A 17,850-nucleotide genomic window follows, 5' to 3' on the forward strand; every position below is an offset into this window, starting at 1 on the left:
TGGTTCTATGCTTCAGTACTTAATAAGACTGTAACTGTTAGTGGGCCACAAGGAGTCTGTTCACTTGAGATCTCACCAAATAATCAGCCTTCAGTGGGAGTTGATGAAAGGAAAGTTATTTTTGTAGCAAGTAATGGAAACAGTGGGTAGGCATCGTTCCCTAAAGAAACTGCTGTGTTTCCTCCTCCACCTCAGCAAGATTTATTTTATTTATTTGAACGGAAAAGTGACAGAGGGAGGGGGGAGAGAGAATTTCCATTTGCTGGTTCACTCTTTAAGTGCTTTTGAAATCCAGGCCTAGGCTGGTAGAAGCCAAGATCTAGGGATTCCATCTGGGTTTCTCATGTGGATTGTAGGCCCAAGTACTGGGCCATCTTCAGCTGCTTTTCCAGATTCAATTCTAATTTGAAGTGAAGTGATTAAGAACTTGATACAGGTTTCCTGTCTTGCAAACAAGCTATGATTACTTGTTTATTCATTTTTTAAAGATTTACTTATTTTTTATTGGAAAGTCAGATATACAGAGAAGGAAAGACAGAGAGGACAATATTCCATCTGCTGGTATACTCCCAAGTAGCTGCAATGACCAGAGCTGAGCTGATCTGAAGCCAGGAACCAGGAGCTACTTCTGGGTCTCTCGCAGGTACAGGGTCCCAAGGCTTTTGTCCATCCTCGACTACTTTCCCAGGCCACAAGCTGGGAGCTGGAAGGGAAGTGGAGCAGTTAGGACACAAATCATCACCTATCTAGGATCCCATCACTTGAAGGGAGATGATTAGTCATTTCAGCCATCGAGCTTGGCTTGTAAGAATCTTTTTAAAATTTTGCATTTCCATGTTTAAATAGCCTCTTCTTCTGAAGAGGCTATGGTATACTCAGGTTCTACTCTTGCTCTGGCTTCTTTGGCTCTGCCAGTTACGTTCTCCTGCTTTGCACAGTCCTAGGTTTCATGACATGTAGTTTTTGCTCTGAGTCCCGTCTGTGCATATACAGCATGCTCTAAAAAAGGGGCCGGTGTGGACTAAAGAGTGTAAGACCTGTTGTTAAAGCATAACACTTGGAACACTGTCAGGACAGAATGGGGAGCATACAAGATGCTTTTGTCCTTCGCTTTGGAGAAACCAGAAAAAGGACAGTTCGGTAACAGCTTTGCTTACTGCTTTCACTGGTGTGATTCAGAATGGCCTTGATTGGCCCCAGCGCGATAGCGTAGTGGTTAAGGTCCTCACCTTGATCGTGCAGGGATCCCATATGGGTGCTGGTTCTAATCCCAGCAGCTCCACTTCCCATCCAGCTCCCTGCCTGTGACCTAGGAAAGCAGTTGAGGGTGGCCCAAGACTTTGGGACCTTGCCACCTGTGTGGGAGACTTGGAGGAGGCTCTTGGCTTTGGATTGACGCAGCACCAACCATTGTGGTCACTTGGAGAGTGAAATATTGGACGGAAGATCTTCCTCTCTGTCTCTCCTCTTTGTATATCTGTCTTTCCAATTAAAAAAAAAATGTAGCTGATTTATTAAAAAAAAAAAAAAAAGAAAGAATGGCCTTGATTTTATTGTTGTTTTGTGGCAGAGAAGTGTTGTGTTGCAGTAAATAATTTTCTAGTAATGTGTTTATTCTCTAATTTTGTCTAATTGGAAAATAAGCCCTTGTCATTAAATTATTTAATTTTTCAAATTTTGCACTAAGAGTATGAAGATGCATAAAGGAGTTTTTACATCTTACAGTAGTACTAGTAGATTCTTTCATACACCTGCTAGAGTGAAGGCCTGTGTGAAGGAAAAGAAAAAGATTTTCCCTATCATGTTCTCTGTCCTTGATACCGCGTACTTCTGCGACCAGATATGGGGAGGCTCTCCCCACACACCAAGCTGTTTTCCAACATGCACCGACTGAATGTTGTGTTATTAATTCAATTCTGACATTTGTATATTGAGTTAGGTTGTACAGACTAAGAGCTCAGTCCCACGGACTGCTGCCTTCCCCGTGTCAGACGCGTGCTGCCAGGAGTTGCTGTCTGTGGCCTGTGCGGACTGGTTAGAAATCAGGGTTCCCACAACCTCCTTCTCAGATTTGATTAGTTTGCTAGGATGGCTTACAGGACTCAAACATTTACTTAACATTCACTGGCTTATTAGAAAGCAGATTATGTTTAGTACAGATGAGCAGCCTGGTGAAGAGGCGGAGTGTGAGGTGTAAGGGTGGGGAAATGCTGCTTCCGAGGCCTCCTTGTGCCACCCTTCTAATGCCTTCAGGAGGTATTTAGTTGTAGAATTTTTGTACAGCATCATCTTCATGCTACCTGCCCAAGGTATGTGAATGGGATTGGAAGTCCAGCTCTTAGCCACTTCCTGAGGGTATCCTCAGACACCTTGCAAACTCATTATCATAAACTCAGGTGTGGCTAAAGGATTTCTTATGAATAACAGAATGTTCCTATAGAAAAATTCCAAAGATTTTAGTAGTGCTATAACTGGATGCAGGGACAAAAACTTTTCATATTATATTGCAGCATGTAAAAGTTAATGCTTGGAGTGGAGAGAAGCATTACTTAATGTATTAAGAAGACGACTTCCTCAGAAAAAGAAAGTTAAGAACAACATATGTGAAAGAAGCCTGCAGCTTAGACTTCTACTCAATTTTTATGCTGTTTAGAGCAGAGGAGGAATTGATCAGCTGTGCTTCACTGACTAGGTGTTTGTTTTTGGAAAAAAGATAGATTAATGTATTGGTTGTTGTTGGAAAAAAAATCAAAACTTGTATTTTGTGTTATGTAACATTCAGGTGAAGTTTAAATTTCAATATGCAAAATTTTTTGAACATAACCACATTTATTCCTTTGTTTTGTATGACTACCTTGGTATTTAAATAGTAGCAGGATTGGGCCTGTGGAATAGGCAACACTATATGGGTGTTGCTGTTTCTGGTCCTGGCTGCTCCTTTTCCAATCCATCTTGCTGCTAATGGCCTGAGTCTTTGGGCCGCTACACCCATGTGGGAGACTAGAAGAAACTCCTAGCTCTCTCATCTTCAGACCAGCCCAGCTCTGACTGTTTTAGCTATTTGGGGAGTGAACCAGCAGGTGGAGGGTCTGGTCTCTCCTTCTATCTCTGTTACTCTATCTTTGAAATAATAAAAAAAAAAAACTTAAAAAAGTAATAGCAGGATTGAGTGATTGCAACAGGCTGTATGTTCCACAAAATGTAAAATCTTTCAGTGTTTAACCCCTTTTGCAAAAGCCATACTGATAACCGGTTGAGACTTCTTTTTCTTTTCTTTCTAAAGAATTATTTATTTTTATTGGAAAGGCAGATATAAAGAAAGGAGGAGAAGATCTGTTTTTGTTGTTGTTTGTTTTTTTGGAAGAAAGATTGATTAATGTATTGATTTGAAAATCAGCTTTGTACAGTGTGGGGGAGAGAGTGATTCCGTCAGCATAGTCACTCTTCAGAGGGTCACAGAGGGCAGGGCTGAGTCAGGCTGCAGCCGGGATGCAGGAATGTCGTTCAGGTTGCTCATGTGGGGTAAGCGAGTGAAAGCACTTGGCCTTTCTCCAGTGCTTTTGCAGGCTACTGACAGGGAGCTGGTTTGGAAGTAGCAGCTGGGGCCTGAACTGATGGCTGTTTCGGGATGCCTGTGTACAGATACAGTGGTGCCCCCGGATTACGGGTTTGATGAGACCTTCACTTTGTAAAATGTTAGGAGCTGTATTTTCCATTCCATAAAACTAAGCAGGATAAATTTGATGTGAAAAAAAAAAATATATAAATTCCCTGCAATGATTTAAGCTATACATTTATTTAAATAGATCATTTGCTACTTGAATAAATATTTCTTTTTTGTTTGCTTTTTAAATTATTATTTTATTTTGACAATCTTTACATAGTTGATTAGGGCATAAAAGGTCAAGGGCTACAGGAAAGTGGGTAAGACCATTGTTTCCACGTTTCTTTTTCTGTATCTGGGGTAAGAAGAGAGACAAAAGGAGAAGCCCCACCCATCCCAGGGTCCCTGATGTGCCGCATTCTCGGAGGGCACTGCTCAAGTGGTTTTGATAGTTCTACAGTTCTGAATTGCTGCCAGTCTCGCCATTCCAAGCGCGATGTAACCTCCAGAATCCACTGGCTGACATAGTCCCCCTTAGAGTCTCCGTTTGCCCAGATATTCACTGCCAACACTTGGATAGGGCAGTTAGTTGATTGATTTGTTCTGTCCTTGATCCTCTGTTGTGGTTCCAGGTGTCTTGTGCAGGCTCTAATGGATTACCATATCCTCCATGTGCACTTGGATATGCTGTCCACTGCTCTGTCTAAGCCATTGAGGAGGCTCAGCTTTGACACATGCACTCCATGGTCAGACCATGGAACCTGCACTTCTCTTCATGGTTAGGGTTCTGAGATCAGTAGTTCAGTTGGAGGGATTCTCAAAGAAACTTTGAGGTGATCCCAAATCTGATTCTTCTGTGTACAGGCCGGTACAGGGTCTGGCACAGTCCGTTGCCCCAATCAGTAAATAAATGTTTCTAAGTTACTTTGTGTCACTGTCCCACAGCAATGGACTTGGTGCATGGAGCCAATAATAACACGCATAGACCCTGACTGATGGTCAAAAGCCAAAGTTTATTAGTGGCATCAGACTTTATACACTGAGGGTCATATGGGATAAGGGAGGAAATATTGAGTTCATCAACAAACCCCAGTAACAGTTTCTATGCTTTTGTTTGGAACTCCTTTTGTCTTGTATATTCCACCAACTGTTCTCCTACACATGCTGTCCACTCAACTGTTCTTATACAAATGATCAAGGATACAAAAGGTAGCCATTTGGTTGTTCTATGCAAATATTATCCAATCAACTGTGATCCTGTGCGCTGACCTTCTAGGGTCACATTGTCCTCCTACAACTTTGCTTATAATTGACCATGAACTTATATATTTGGAAGGAAGATTTGGCGAGCAGGAGAAACAGAACTTCCATCCACTGATTCACTCCCATAGTACACAGAATGGCCATATCTGAGCCAATAGGAAGCCAGGAATCAGGAACCTCCTCCAGGTCTTCCACATTGGTGCAGGGGCCAAAGACTCAAGCCTGTCTGCTCTGCCTTCCCAGACTATAAGCAGGTAGTTGGATCAGAAGTGGAGGAGCCAGAACACTGGTGCCCATGTGGGATGACTGCACCATGGAAGATTAGCTTGCTTTGCCAGATGGAAGATTAGCTTGTTTTGCCATCATGCCAGCCCTAATGAACTTATCTTTTTTGTGTTTAAACATGTTTATAGAGATTTATATGCACTTTTTTTTAAAGATTTATTTTTATTATTTTTTTATTGGAAAGGCGGATATACAGAGAGGAGAGACAGAGAGGAAGATCTTCCGTCCGATGATTCACTCCCCAAGTGAGCGCAATGGCCCGAAGCTATGCCCATCCGAAGCCAGGAGCCTCTTCCAGGTCTCCCACGCGGGTGCAGGGTCCCAAAGCTTTGGGCCGTCCTCGACTGCTTTCCCAGGCCACAGGCAGGGAGCTGGAAGGGAAGCGGGGCTGCCAGGATAGAACCGGCGCCCATATGGGATCCCGGGCGTGCAAGGCGAGGACCTTAACCACTGCGACACCACGCCGGGTCCTATATGCACATTTTAAAGATGAATAAAACTAGCACTACAGGTGAAGATGCTGGTTAAGATAACATGTTAGCAAAAAAAAAAAAAAAAGATAACATTAACAGTTGGATTTACTAACTAGCTCTGTGTCCTGTCTCTAGCTTGCAGTTAATTTCTGTGATGAATGCAATATTGTTGTTACTGACCATGTGGAAACTTTGAACTGAGCTCCTTATTCAGTCCTGACTGGGACTGAATTTCTGTCTTTGCTTCTCTGCTGTTCAAGTAAATACATTTTTAAAAAAAAGTTAAAAAAAACACCAACCAGCATCTACATCTCCTGTTTATTTTAAGGTTATTTACTTACTTGAAAGATAGGGTAACAGGGGAATCAAGATGGTGGAATAGGCTGAGGACATGTTTAAACAGACAGAAAAACATTAGCTAGTATGAAGCAGAGAGGGCACATTCCAGGAAATAGGAAAGAATGACAGCAGAAGGGCACCTGGAAACTGACAGACACAGGAAAGCAGTAGACACAATACTGTGGTGTTGCAGTGACCATTACCGCAGCAGCATCAGCAAGAAGGGGTCTGAACTCCACCGGCAGCCAGAATTCTACCAGCAACTAGGTGGGGAGGAATGTTTACTGGGAGCTCAGGAGGTGAACCCAAAGAACTGCCCATCCTGCTGGTCTGTTTGATTTGACCAGGAGCAGAGACAGAGTGGCAGATCCCAGACGGGCAATAAGGAAACAGGGTGGATTTCACAGCCCAGTCTACCACCTAGAGCCAAGTCTTGTGCCATTTTGTGTAGGACGGCAAAGGCTGTGGACAGTATTGTGCATGCACTGAGCTGGGAGTGAACTCATATCTGGTTCAGTGAACTGCAACAGCGTGGCATCCTACGGGCTTCACCTAAGATAGTTCTGAGTAGCCCTCAGACCAGATGGCTAGCTGATCAAGAACTGTAGTAGTGGCACATCAGGCACCAGCCATTGTGTACAGTGTAATTAAGACTGCAGAGACAACAGTGAGCTGCGCATGTGCTGAGCTGGAGCTAACTCACTGAGTCAGAGCATCGCACTGGTCCTGCAGGGAAAATAATAGTGACTTTGGCATTGTATGGGTCAAAATAGGTCCGTGTGACGCTCAGATTTCTGGCCATCAGGTTCTGGCAAGGTCTGCATCACCATCAATCTAGTTATGTAGGTCATCTGGTGTCTCCCTAATCCTGGGACCTGCTTGAAACAGAAGTGGGAGGAAGGTTGTATAGAGAGCAGTATAGCCTCAGCACAGCATCACAGGGAGTAGTGGAGACTGGTGAGCCAGGAGCTGGGGCTGCAGAGGCCATGGTGGAAGTGTAACATAAGAACCCAGACCTGGAACTCGCTGGAGGGAGTGGCACAAGTGACTGCAAACAAGGAGCCATGTTAACTACAATAAGTAAAATTGAACTGTAGACCTGTGTGTGACATAGCTTAGAAACCTGCCCCAAGGAAAAGAACCTGATAACCAGAAGACATCGAAGAAATAGGGGATACAGAATTTAAACCACTATGTAAAGCTTATCAACATTGAGAAGCACATAAAGCAGGTGTTCAAGGAATATAAGGAATATGTCACAGGAAATGAATCAGATGAAAGCTGATACATTAGAAACGAAGAATACAGTGGAGCAAATTAAGAGTACAGTGTAGAGTCTCCAAAATAGGATGAAGGAGGCAGAAGAAAGAATCTCAAAATTAGAAGATATTTCCTGTCACCAGGGGAAACAAACAAAAAGCTAAAAAGTATTCAAGAATTGAGAGGCACTATTAAAAGGCCAAATATAAGAGTTATGGGAGTTCAGTAGGCACAGAAAGAGAAGCTGGGATTAAAGGTGTATTCAATGAAATAATAAGAGAAAATTTTTCTAATCTAGAGAAAGAATTGGGAAACAACATCCAGGAGGGGCACAGAATTCCCAGCAGGTTTGACCAAAAGTGATCTTCACCAAGACACATGATCATCAAGCTCTCTTTAATCGAACATAAGGAAAAGATTCTCAAATGTGCACATGAAAAAATCAATTGACAAATAAAGGAATGCCAATTAAATTCACAGGGAACCTCTCACAGGAAACTCCACAGGCCAGAAGAGAATGGAGCAACATATTCCATATTCTAAAAGCATAATATTGTTGGCCCAGGATAACGTACCCAGCAGTTTTCCTTTGTCTTTGAAAATGAAATAAAATTCTTCCACAGTAAAGAAAAGAAAATTCTTCCACAGTTAAAAGAATATGCCTCTTCCAAACCTGCTCTACACAAGATACTTAAAGATGTTCTCTTGACCAAAGCCAAAGGCAAATGTGAAGAACATCTCAGTAAAATAACAGAAGACTGAATCAATTAACAACCCATTGCTAAACTTACAGGACCAAATTACCACCCATTCATATTAATTCTGAATGTAAATGACTTAAACCCATCAATCAAACATCATAGATTAGTTAAACCCATCTGTTTGTTGCCCACAGGAGACACATCTCAGCAACAAAGGCCAGCGGAAATTGTATCTAATGGATTTTGATTTTTTAAATTTAGTTTCATCTTTTCTAAACACTTTCTCATTAAATTCTTCACTGATTCATAGATCATACATCATTTTCTTCAAGAAGGTTCTTGGTTTTCTTTTTCATTTCTTCAGTAGGCATTAATAGCATGTTATTTAACTTCATGGTATTTAAAATTTTTTTTCTTCCTGTTGTTGATTTTGTTTTGTGGCTTTTCATTTAACGGGATGTATGGTAACTGTGTAATGGAGACTATCATATTCAGATGTGAGGATACAATGCAGTATACATTTCTACTTCCAGATCAAAGATAGACTTCCAATGAAACTGTTATCTATATCTTGACAATAGGATGCTGGACTCTGCCATTGCCCATGCACACAATGATGGACATGACTGTTTATGAAGAACTATGCTGTAGTTATCATTTGGGGGGGAACTCATTCGGGGGGAGGGAACTTAGGGAGGGATAAAAGAAATCCCAGGGCTTATGGAACTGTATCAGAAAATGATAATAATAATAAAAAAATATATATAAAAAAGAAAAGGGTAACAGGAGATAAAGGCAGAGAAAGTTTGTACCTCAAATTCCCCTAGTAACTGTATCTGGGCCAGGCTGAAGACAGGAGCCCAGAACATTGCGTGGGTGATGGACCCTAGTCGGTGGAGTCATCTGTTGCCTTCCCCGGCACATGACCAGGAAGCTTTTTTCTGTTAAGCACTTTTTACCCACATTAAGCTTTTATGAATTTCTGAACTGAAAATATGTTGATATATGCAACTGTTTTTCTTGACAGGTTGCAGGAGTGTGGGAGAAAACTAATTAGCACACTAATTAATCCCTTTGATCTTGTGCAGATTTGATTTTGACTTATTAATAACACTTTCATCATACTTATCCTTTAATTTCTTGACCTCGTAGCTTCCTCCTGAGAGAGCATCCAGTTAGTAATGTACTGATGCTGATTGTCTGTACATTAAGGTTTTTTCTTTTTTTTTAATTTGCCGCAGAACCCATTGGTTTACGTAAGAAATGGGCTGGAGATTGTACATTAACATTTTAATCTCATAACTTTACTATTTTCTTTGTCAATATTAGCAGGCTGTGTGATTTTCCTTGAATTTTTGCCATTCATATTGTTCTTCACGTTACCAGTGGAGCAGTTTATACCATTACCTTACCAACTAGGCATATTGTTTATTTTATTTTATTTTTTAAATATGACAGATATAGATGTTTTATATAGAAATACATAATTTATTTACTATTCCTTCATTTTCTGTTGTTTAATTTCTGATTATTCTGTGATCATTTTTCTTTTCCCTGAGGAGATGTTCCATCATTAGAGTCCTTTTATTATTAAATATATATTTTTGTTTTATTTATTTTAATTTTAAATTCAGCTTCATTATTTTCATTAAAGCTTTATTCGTTTTTATTTGAAAGGCGGATTCATAAGGAAGGAGAGAAGAGAAAAATCTTATATCCACTGGTTCACTCCCCAAGTGGCTGCAGTGACCAGAGCTGAGCTGGTCTGAAGCCAGGACCCAGGAGCTTCTGGGTCTCCCATGCAGGTCAGGGTGCAGGATCCCGTGGGTTTGGGCCATCCTTGACTGCTTTTCCAGGCCACAAGTAGGAAGCTGGATGGGAAGTGGAGCAACTGGGACATGGAAGGGTGCCCATGTGTCATCCTGGCATTTGCAGGCTGAGAATTAGCCAGTTTAGCCATTGTGCCAGCACTGCATTAGTTGACTATCATAAGAAATATAATTCTGGGTCCAGTGTGGTGGCCTAGTGGCCCAAGTCCTCACCTTGAACACACCGGAATTCCATATGGGTGCCGGTTCTAATCCCCGCAGCCCAGCTTCCCATCCAGCCCCCTGCTTGTGGCCTCGGAAGACCATTAAGGACGGCCCAAAGCCTTGGGATCCTGTACCTGGAGGAAGTTCATGGCTCCTGGCTTTGGATTGGCGCTGCACTGTCCATTTGCAGCCACTTGGGGAATGAATCATCGGATGGAAGAAATTCCTCTCTGTCTCCTCCTTTCTGTATATCTGACGTTGCAATAGAAAGAAATACATTTTTTTAAAGAAATATAGTTCTTCCCTCAGTGAAGATTTTGGCTAGGATATTTGGAAGGGTGAGATTTTATTTCAGAGTTGACCCTAGAAGTGAGCATTTGGGTGTCAGTTAAGCCAGTGTTTACCATTGCTATCAAGCGTGCCCAGGTTTGATGTCCAGCCCTAGCTCCTGACCCCCCGGCTTCCTGGTGATAATGCCCAGAGGAGACATCTTTGGATTTCTGCCACCCACATAGTGAACCTGGATTGAGTACCCAGCACCTGACTTGAGTTTAGCCTTTCCCATTTCTGGACAAGTTGATGGGAATTGTGTGTTTACCCTGCCTGCTGCTCCATCCCTCTCTCTGCCTCCCTCTGCCTCTGCGTCCTTACCTTTCTCTCTGCCTGTCAAATCCAAAGTTTTTAGTGCTTATTTTAAAAACTTGGTTCAGAAGTAGTACATTTAGGAATTCTCTTTATTGCCAATGAATTTGTGTCTGTTTGTATTTTTAGACGAGTAAATAATGCCCTTTAGCTTTAGAGTGTTGTTTTCGAGGTCATATAGCCACCCGGTGGGAGATGTGCCGCAGAAGTCAGGTGTTCTACCAGGCTAGAATACCCTCCTACGTTTTATCCTGCTTGGGTGGCACTCTCCAAGGTGCTAAGAGTGGCCCTGTTTTGCCTTTGAATTCTGCCTTTCCCCAGTCTGTTGCTGGGAGCTGGATCAGATGTGGAGCAGCCCGACACAAATTGGGCGCCACTGTTACAGGCCACAATATTAGTCCCAGGCACTTGTAATTCTTTTGTGAACTCCCCATCATATACTGCTTTCATTTTTTCTGTTAACTTACTTGCTTTGTTCTTACTGCTTTGTAACATCCCGTTATACATCCTGGACACTTACAATACGTATAAAAGACTTTCCTCTGATGCTTGCCTTTAATTTGTTTTTGTTTTTTGCTTAATGTGCTTAAATCAGTTGTAGGCTTTTAACAGCTCCTGAATGTTTGGTTGGGGGGGGGCCTCTAGCAAGCATTTTTGTATACCAAGATTGTTTTGATTGACTTTTCTATTCCAGTACTTGAAACAGTTTGTGTGTAACTTTTTAGCTATACTCATTAGGTCATTGGAAATTTTTGATTGTAGTGTAAGTTTGATATACATATATCTTCTCAAAATTACAGTCTAATGTCTTTATACTATTTATAAAATGGTTCGTGAGTTTACTTGTAATGTTACTTTTATTCACTATTACAACCACATAAATTTATATATATTTCTAGGTTCTTTATTCATTCTTTGTTCTTTTGTCTATATTTACACTAATGAAATTACTTAAATGACTTAGTTTGTAGTACAGCTTGGTTTCTCACAGGCCAAATTCCCACCTTTTAAAAAGGTGCTTCAAAATGATTATCATGCATTTATTCTTTTATGTAAACTTAAAAATAGTCCCTGGGACTTAAATGGGGTTATAAGTTTGTAAGCTCTGTTTTTAATTCAAAGTGGTGATTTCATCCTCACCTTGAAATATAAAGTGATGTTAACTTAAATTGTTACTTAAAATTTTTTTAACTCTCCATAGTCTTAAAAGTAGTATTTAATTTTTAAGAAATGTTTGGGATAGGAGAGTCTGTTGTTTCTTTTAGGCTTTTTATATAATTGTGATAGAAATACTTTTTAACTAATGTGCATATTTTTCTACAAGCTTTTATTGGTATATTGGTATATAATTAATTCTAAAAAGGTTTTCTGAAATGATTTTAATCTTACCTATATTTTCTATGGCAAAAGTTTGATAGTAATATGTAATAATAGATGATTGAAGTCTTTTTCAATGCTGTGTTTTGTAAATTGTGACACATTTTAGAAGAAATAGTCTTCAGCTGGGTGGCCAGTATTGTAGATCAAAGGTGTGAGATACTATAGAGAATATTTTAGAGGAGAAAATATGTATTTATTTCTCTAAAATGTTAACGTGTTCATAAGTTAATTAGTACTGTATATTAGCAAAAAGTAAGTGTTGTTGAGTTTGAAACCTAAGATAGACATTTTATCCTGATGTGAATGTTTTTAGAAGTCCTTCCTGAAATCCCTTCAAAGATGTTAGCATAAGTTGCCTGGTTAGTATTTTTTTTTTGACAGTTGATTTTTGATTGTTAAATAAAGTATATATATGTTTTTTTTATGCAGGTCATCAAAGTTCTGTTTTAGTTCTCTGTGCTGAACTTCCTTCTCCCTTAAGTTATTATAAACTTTTGCTGCTGTTTGATAAACGTGAAGATGTCTCGCAGTCCTGACGCAAAGGAAGACCCTGTGGAATGCCCTCTTTGCATGGAGCCCCTGGAGATAGATGATATCAACTTTTTCCCTTGCACCTGTGGCTACCAGATTTGCCGATTTTGTTGGCATCGAATTCGGACTGATGAAAATGGGCTTTGTCCTGCATGTAGAAAGGTAAGTACTTCAAGAATTATATGAAATTAGGAAAACATATTATATATTACATGTAGAGGTACATTTGCTTTAATTTGCTAATACACACTAGGAAAAAAAAGGTAGGTTAAAATGACAGACATCTGGGTTCAGAATGTAGTAGCTGTTTACTTGTTGGGCCCTTGTGACATTTCTAGGCTAATCGTCACAATATTCATTTTACATGTGAGAAATTAGAGCTTATGTGTCTGGATTTATCAATTGATAAGAGATAGCAGTGGTATTAAAATGTCTTTTGTAGGTCTTTGTTCTGTACTATTGTATTGAAAAAACCCTTCATTCTCTGGATTTTGTTGTTTTTGAGAAAGTGTACAACATAGTTAAGAGTACTGACTGAAGTATTAGAGTGGTTAGAACTGTGCATTTCTATTTTGAAATGCATTGTTTGTCAGCTTAGAGATTATTACAAATATCTGTTGCCTTAATATAGAACCTCTTATTTATAATTATTTACATATATTGTAGTACTGTTTTTGAACATTTGATATACTTTAAGAATTGTGAATATAAGGCTAAATGAAAACCGTATTATTGTCTTTGGTCAAAACTATATATGTGTGTGTATAATTTTTATAAATTTCAAAAATTTCATCACATTTTAAATTTAGTTTCCAGCCACTTTGTAGAAAACAGTCATATTAATCTATTTCATTGAAGAATGGGTGACTTTCATGATCACTTGAGTCTCCAAAGATTGCAAATTTTGATTAGCTTTCTGAAGTTTATCCTTTTTTGTCCTTTTGAATATTATGAAGCAGTACTTGTAATATGAACCGATTATTAAATTGTCATTGAAAAATCAGTTATTTGGGAAATCACAAAGAAAATTGTTTGTCTTAAAGAGAATTACTTCACATCCCTATAGAAAATAGAGAAAAATGGAAGCATTTACATAGAAAAGCAAAATAACTTTAGTGAATTAATTATCAGTAGAATGGTGCCTTGACAAGAATAAACCATGTGAGGAATTTTGGAAAGACTGAAAGCCATTGTGTTCTTTTTAAGAAGGAAGAACTAGTTTTGGTCCAAAGATTGCTGAAGAGAGGATCCTAGAAGTGCTAAGGAAGATAGCAGCGGGTTACTGTGTGTGGCATCAGGTAGCCTCAGGTAGCTGTGTGGTTCTTGTGTGATGTAGTAGAGACAGATGGTCAGTGTGGGTTTCAGAAAAACCAGTATCACAAGAGGCATGATTCTTAAAATGCATTAGATTGAAGATCCTCATATAAGGAAACAGAGACCTTTACAAAAAAAGATTTATTTATTTTTAATTGGAAAGTCAGATTTACAGAGAAAAGGAGAGATGGAAAGATCTTATGTTCGCTGGTTCATTCCCCAAGTTGCCGCAACAGCCAGAGCTGAGCTGAACCAAAGCCAGGAGTCAGAAGCCTTCTCTCGGTTTCCCACATGGATGCAAGGTACCAAGGCTTTGGGCCGTCCTCCACTGCTTCCCAAGCCACAAGCAGGGAGCTGGATGGGAAGTGGAGCAGCTAGGACACGAATTGGCGCTCGTATGGGAACTGGGTGCATGCATGCAAGGCGAGGATTTTAGCTGCTAAGCTACTATGCAAGGCCCAAAGAAACCTTTAGGGGTCACTGGTACTTTTCAAAATATAATAGTGTGGTATATTCATGCTTAAAGGATTTTGCTATTATTTTATTACTGTTTGAAGATTTACTTACTTGCAAGAGTTAGACAAAAAGTGAGTGAGAGAGATTTTCTATTCTCTGGTTCACTCCCCAGAGGACTGCTGTTGCCAGGACCTTACTAGGCTGAAGCCAGGAGCCAGGAACTTCTTCTGTGTCTTAAGCTCCACATGCCTCCCACATAGGTAGCAGGGCCACACAGCACATATCAAGGCCATCTTTCACTGCTTTTCCTGGGTCACTTAGGGTGTTGAATCAGAAATGGAGCAGCAGGTATGCCAACTGTTGCTTACATGGAATGTTGGAATTAAAGGCAGTGGCTCACCTGTTATGACACAGGTGCTGGTTGCAGAAATGTCTGATTAATTTTTATTGGAAAAGGCAGGCTTACAGAGAGAAGGAGAGACAGAGAAAAACCTTCCATCCACAGGTTCACTCCCCAGATGGCTGCAGTGATTGGAGCTGAGCTGATCCAAAGCCAGGAGCTGAGAGCCTCTTCTGGGTCTCCCATGCAGATGTAGGGACCCAAGGCTTTGGCACATCCTCTGCTGCTTTCCTAGGCCACAAAGCTGAAGCTGAATATTGTCTAACTTCATGTTGATATCAATTTTTTTGTTTTTTTCACTCTGTCGTGGACTGTGTTTTCTGGCTTTGTATTTTAGGGGATGTATAATAGAAGTGTAGAAGAGACTGTCAGGTCCAGATGTGGAGATATCATTCATTATGCTTCTTTGCATCCATACCAAAGATGGACTGCCAGTGAAATTGTTGAATGTATCCTGACAGTGTGAAGCTGGACTGTGACGTTGTCCATGCCTATAATGTTGGGAAACACTCCAATAGCGAAATGATGGGCTAATAACTGTTCCTGAAGGACTACCCATTATACTACTAGAAGGGAAATCAATAGGGAGTGTGAAGCTGGGGAGGGGATGGGAAACCTGAGAACCTATAGAACTGTATCATGAAATTGAGGGTGGGGAGATGGAACTGAACAGGAAGCAGAGCAGCCAGGGCATCAACTGATGCACACATGGGACCCCTGTGCTTGCAAGGGGAGGATGAGCCAATTGAACCATTGTGCCAAACCCGGAAAGATTCTTATTATAAAAAAGAATCAGTTGCATTTTGAATATGAACACTCTATGATAATCTGAAGAACAGAATAGTTTAAAAGCACATTGTACTTAGCCTTTTTCTTCCTTCACAGAATATGAAGTAAAAGGATAAAAAGTAGAAAGCATGAAAAAAATGATCAGCAAAATAGAGGATCCATGGATTCTAGTGAATGCTGAGAGCAGTTGTATAAGGAGATAACTAAAAGTGGATGGGAAGAAATAATGAAGAGGTTGAATGTGAGAAAACAGATAAGTTTTTTTGAGGACTATCAAGGAAATGAAATGCCAAATAATTATCCTGGAAAAAAAAAACCACTATAATACACAGGGGAAAAATAATCATCAAAAACCGATTGAAGAATATTTCTTGGAATGACTGGATGCATTTCCAGATTGAAAGGGACTGTCAAGTGCCCAGCACAGACTTTTTTGAAATATCAGAATACTGTAGACAAAAGAACTTCAGGAATCCGCAGAAAGGAAAAACTAGGTCATATTAAGAGGTGAGGAGTCAGAATCATCTCAGACTTCTCAACAGTAAGACTTGAAGTTAGAAGACCCTTCTGGAGGAAATCAATTTTTCATATCTGATCAACTGTTAAGTGTAAAGATATGCTAGAAGAAATGCTCAGACTTGAGGAGTGGAAACCTTTTTTTTTTTTTTAAACCTCATGTGCATTTACTCTTGGGAATGTACTGGGTATGTACCATACTAACATGAAAGGAAAACGTGAATGCCTGGGATACAGGATACAAGTGATCCAACACAGGGGAGGTTCCTGGGATGATGGAGGAAGTGTTAGCATCTGAACCAAAATGTGAATCATCACAAAGTTCCAAGTGAAATTCCTAAAAAGATGAAATTGGAAGAATAGTTATCCATTCAGAGGTGAAGTGTGTGAAACCATCGGGACAACTTGAAGAGATCTGATGGTTGAATTAATAATATATGAGCACATAGCAATATAACTAGATAAAGCATAGTCATTAACTCTAGGGGAAAGTAAAAATGTTGTACAGAAAAGATAAAGCATTAGTTTATAATAACACCTCTGAGGGAGGAGCTGAGCTCCTCCCACCCCCACAGCTATATGGATATTCTGTTGCTGCAGCATCTTTTGTAGAATGGACTGTGCCTTCACTATTCAGTGGATTTGGAATATTGAAAAATCAGTTGATTCTCAGGACTGTGTCAGTTTATTTCAAGTGTTTGTATCCATTGTTCTAACTTTCATTGATCAGCATGCCTGTACTTATGCCAGTACTATACTGCCTTGATTATGTCAAGCTTATAACAAGTTTTCTGCGTTGCGACTCTTTTTAGGTTTTATTTTGGGTGGTCTAAATATTCTCAGGATTTGTGTAGAAATTGTTGTGCCCGTTTCTATAAAAAAAACCTGCTAGGATTTTGATTAAGAGTGTAGAGAAAATGTAAAAAAAAAGTCATTATGAAAAAATGATATCTTAAAAAATAATGGATTACCTGATTCAGCATACAGAATGTGATAACATTTAAAGTTGAAATATCAAGAGATGGTAATACAATGAAAAAATTTCTAAATTTTCTTCAATGTTTTATAATTTTTAGTGTATATATAATATGGTTTATTTTTATAAGTATTGCATAGTTTTGAACAATGACATGATATTGCTGTGAAGTATCATTCCAACCGCCATTAGACAGAGCATTATTGTACAGTTTTATGTTTGACCATCTATAATGCAGCATTACTTAATAGATTTTAGGACTTTCTACATAGGTGATCATGCCTTTTGTGCAAAAGGACAACTTTTCCTTTTCAATTATTTTTCCTTCCTTATTTCGCTGGATAATCCCTGTAGTACCATGTAGGTTAGAATTGATAAGAAAGCTGTCTTTGTTTGAATCTTAGCAGTAAAATGTTGAATAGAATGCCACCAAATGCTGGCTTTGCATTTGCTGTGAGTGGTTTTTATAAGGAAAAAATGTTTTGTTTCATTACTTTTTTTCCTGAGAGAATTTTTACTATGAATGGATGTTGAATTTTTGGCCTTTTCTGTTTCTGTTGACTGTATTCCTGCTACCCATTCCCACTATCTGTTCAGGTTTTTATGTTTATTGTTTTTTGAGTCAATGTTCATTAATAGATAAACTATTTAATCATGATGTATTATCTTTTCTTGTACAATTTGTTAATAATTTCAGAACCGCACTTTGTGTGTATAATATTAAAGTTACTGTGACTTAATGTTTAAATTGTTTAGATTTGGTATTACAGTAATACTGGCTTCATAAAATGAGTTGGTAAATATTTCCTCTATCTTTTCTTCTAAGTTTGCATGTAGTTTACATTCTTTTTATTTCTTCTCCAAATCTGTTACCGGTGTGCTATTATT

The 17,850-nt window shown here is 39.4% G+C and overlaps 1 protein-coding gene across 10 annotated transcripts in view; it reads left to right on the plus strand.

Annotated features, from left to right (window-relative positions):
* The window catches only part of CNOT4 (CCR4-NOT transcription complex subunit 4), a 94,969-nt gene that overhangs the window by 23,705 nt on the left and 53,414 nt on the right, over positions 1 to 17,850 (plus strand). For all 10 annotated transcript variants that reach the window (XM_041002278.1, XM_041002274.1, XM_041002279.1 and 7 more), the window contains exon 2: positions 12,410 to 12,673. In XM_041002278.1, coding sequence (XP_040858212.1) covers positions 12,500 to 12,673 — 174 coding nt within the window. In that variant the 5' untranslated portion in view covers positions 12,410 to 12,499. The remainder of the gene's footprint in view (positions 1 to 12,409; positions 12,674 to 17,850) is intronic.

This window comes from Ochotona curzoniae, unplaced genomic scaffold (genome assembly GCF_017591425.1).
Source record: "Ochotona curzoniae isolate NIBS_2020 unplaced genomic scaffold, NIBS_Ocur_1.0 scaffold_2476, whole genome shotgun sequence".
Taxonomy (NCBI): Eukaryota; Metazoa; Chordata; class Mammalia; order Lagomorpha; family Ochotonidae; genus Ochotona; species Ochotona curzoniae.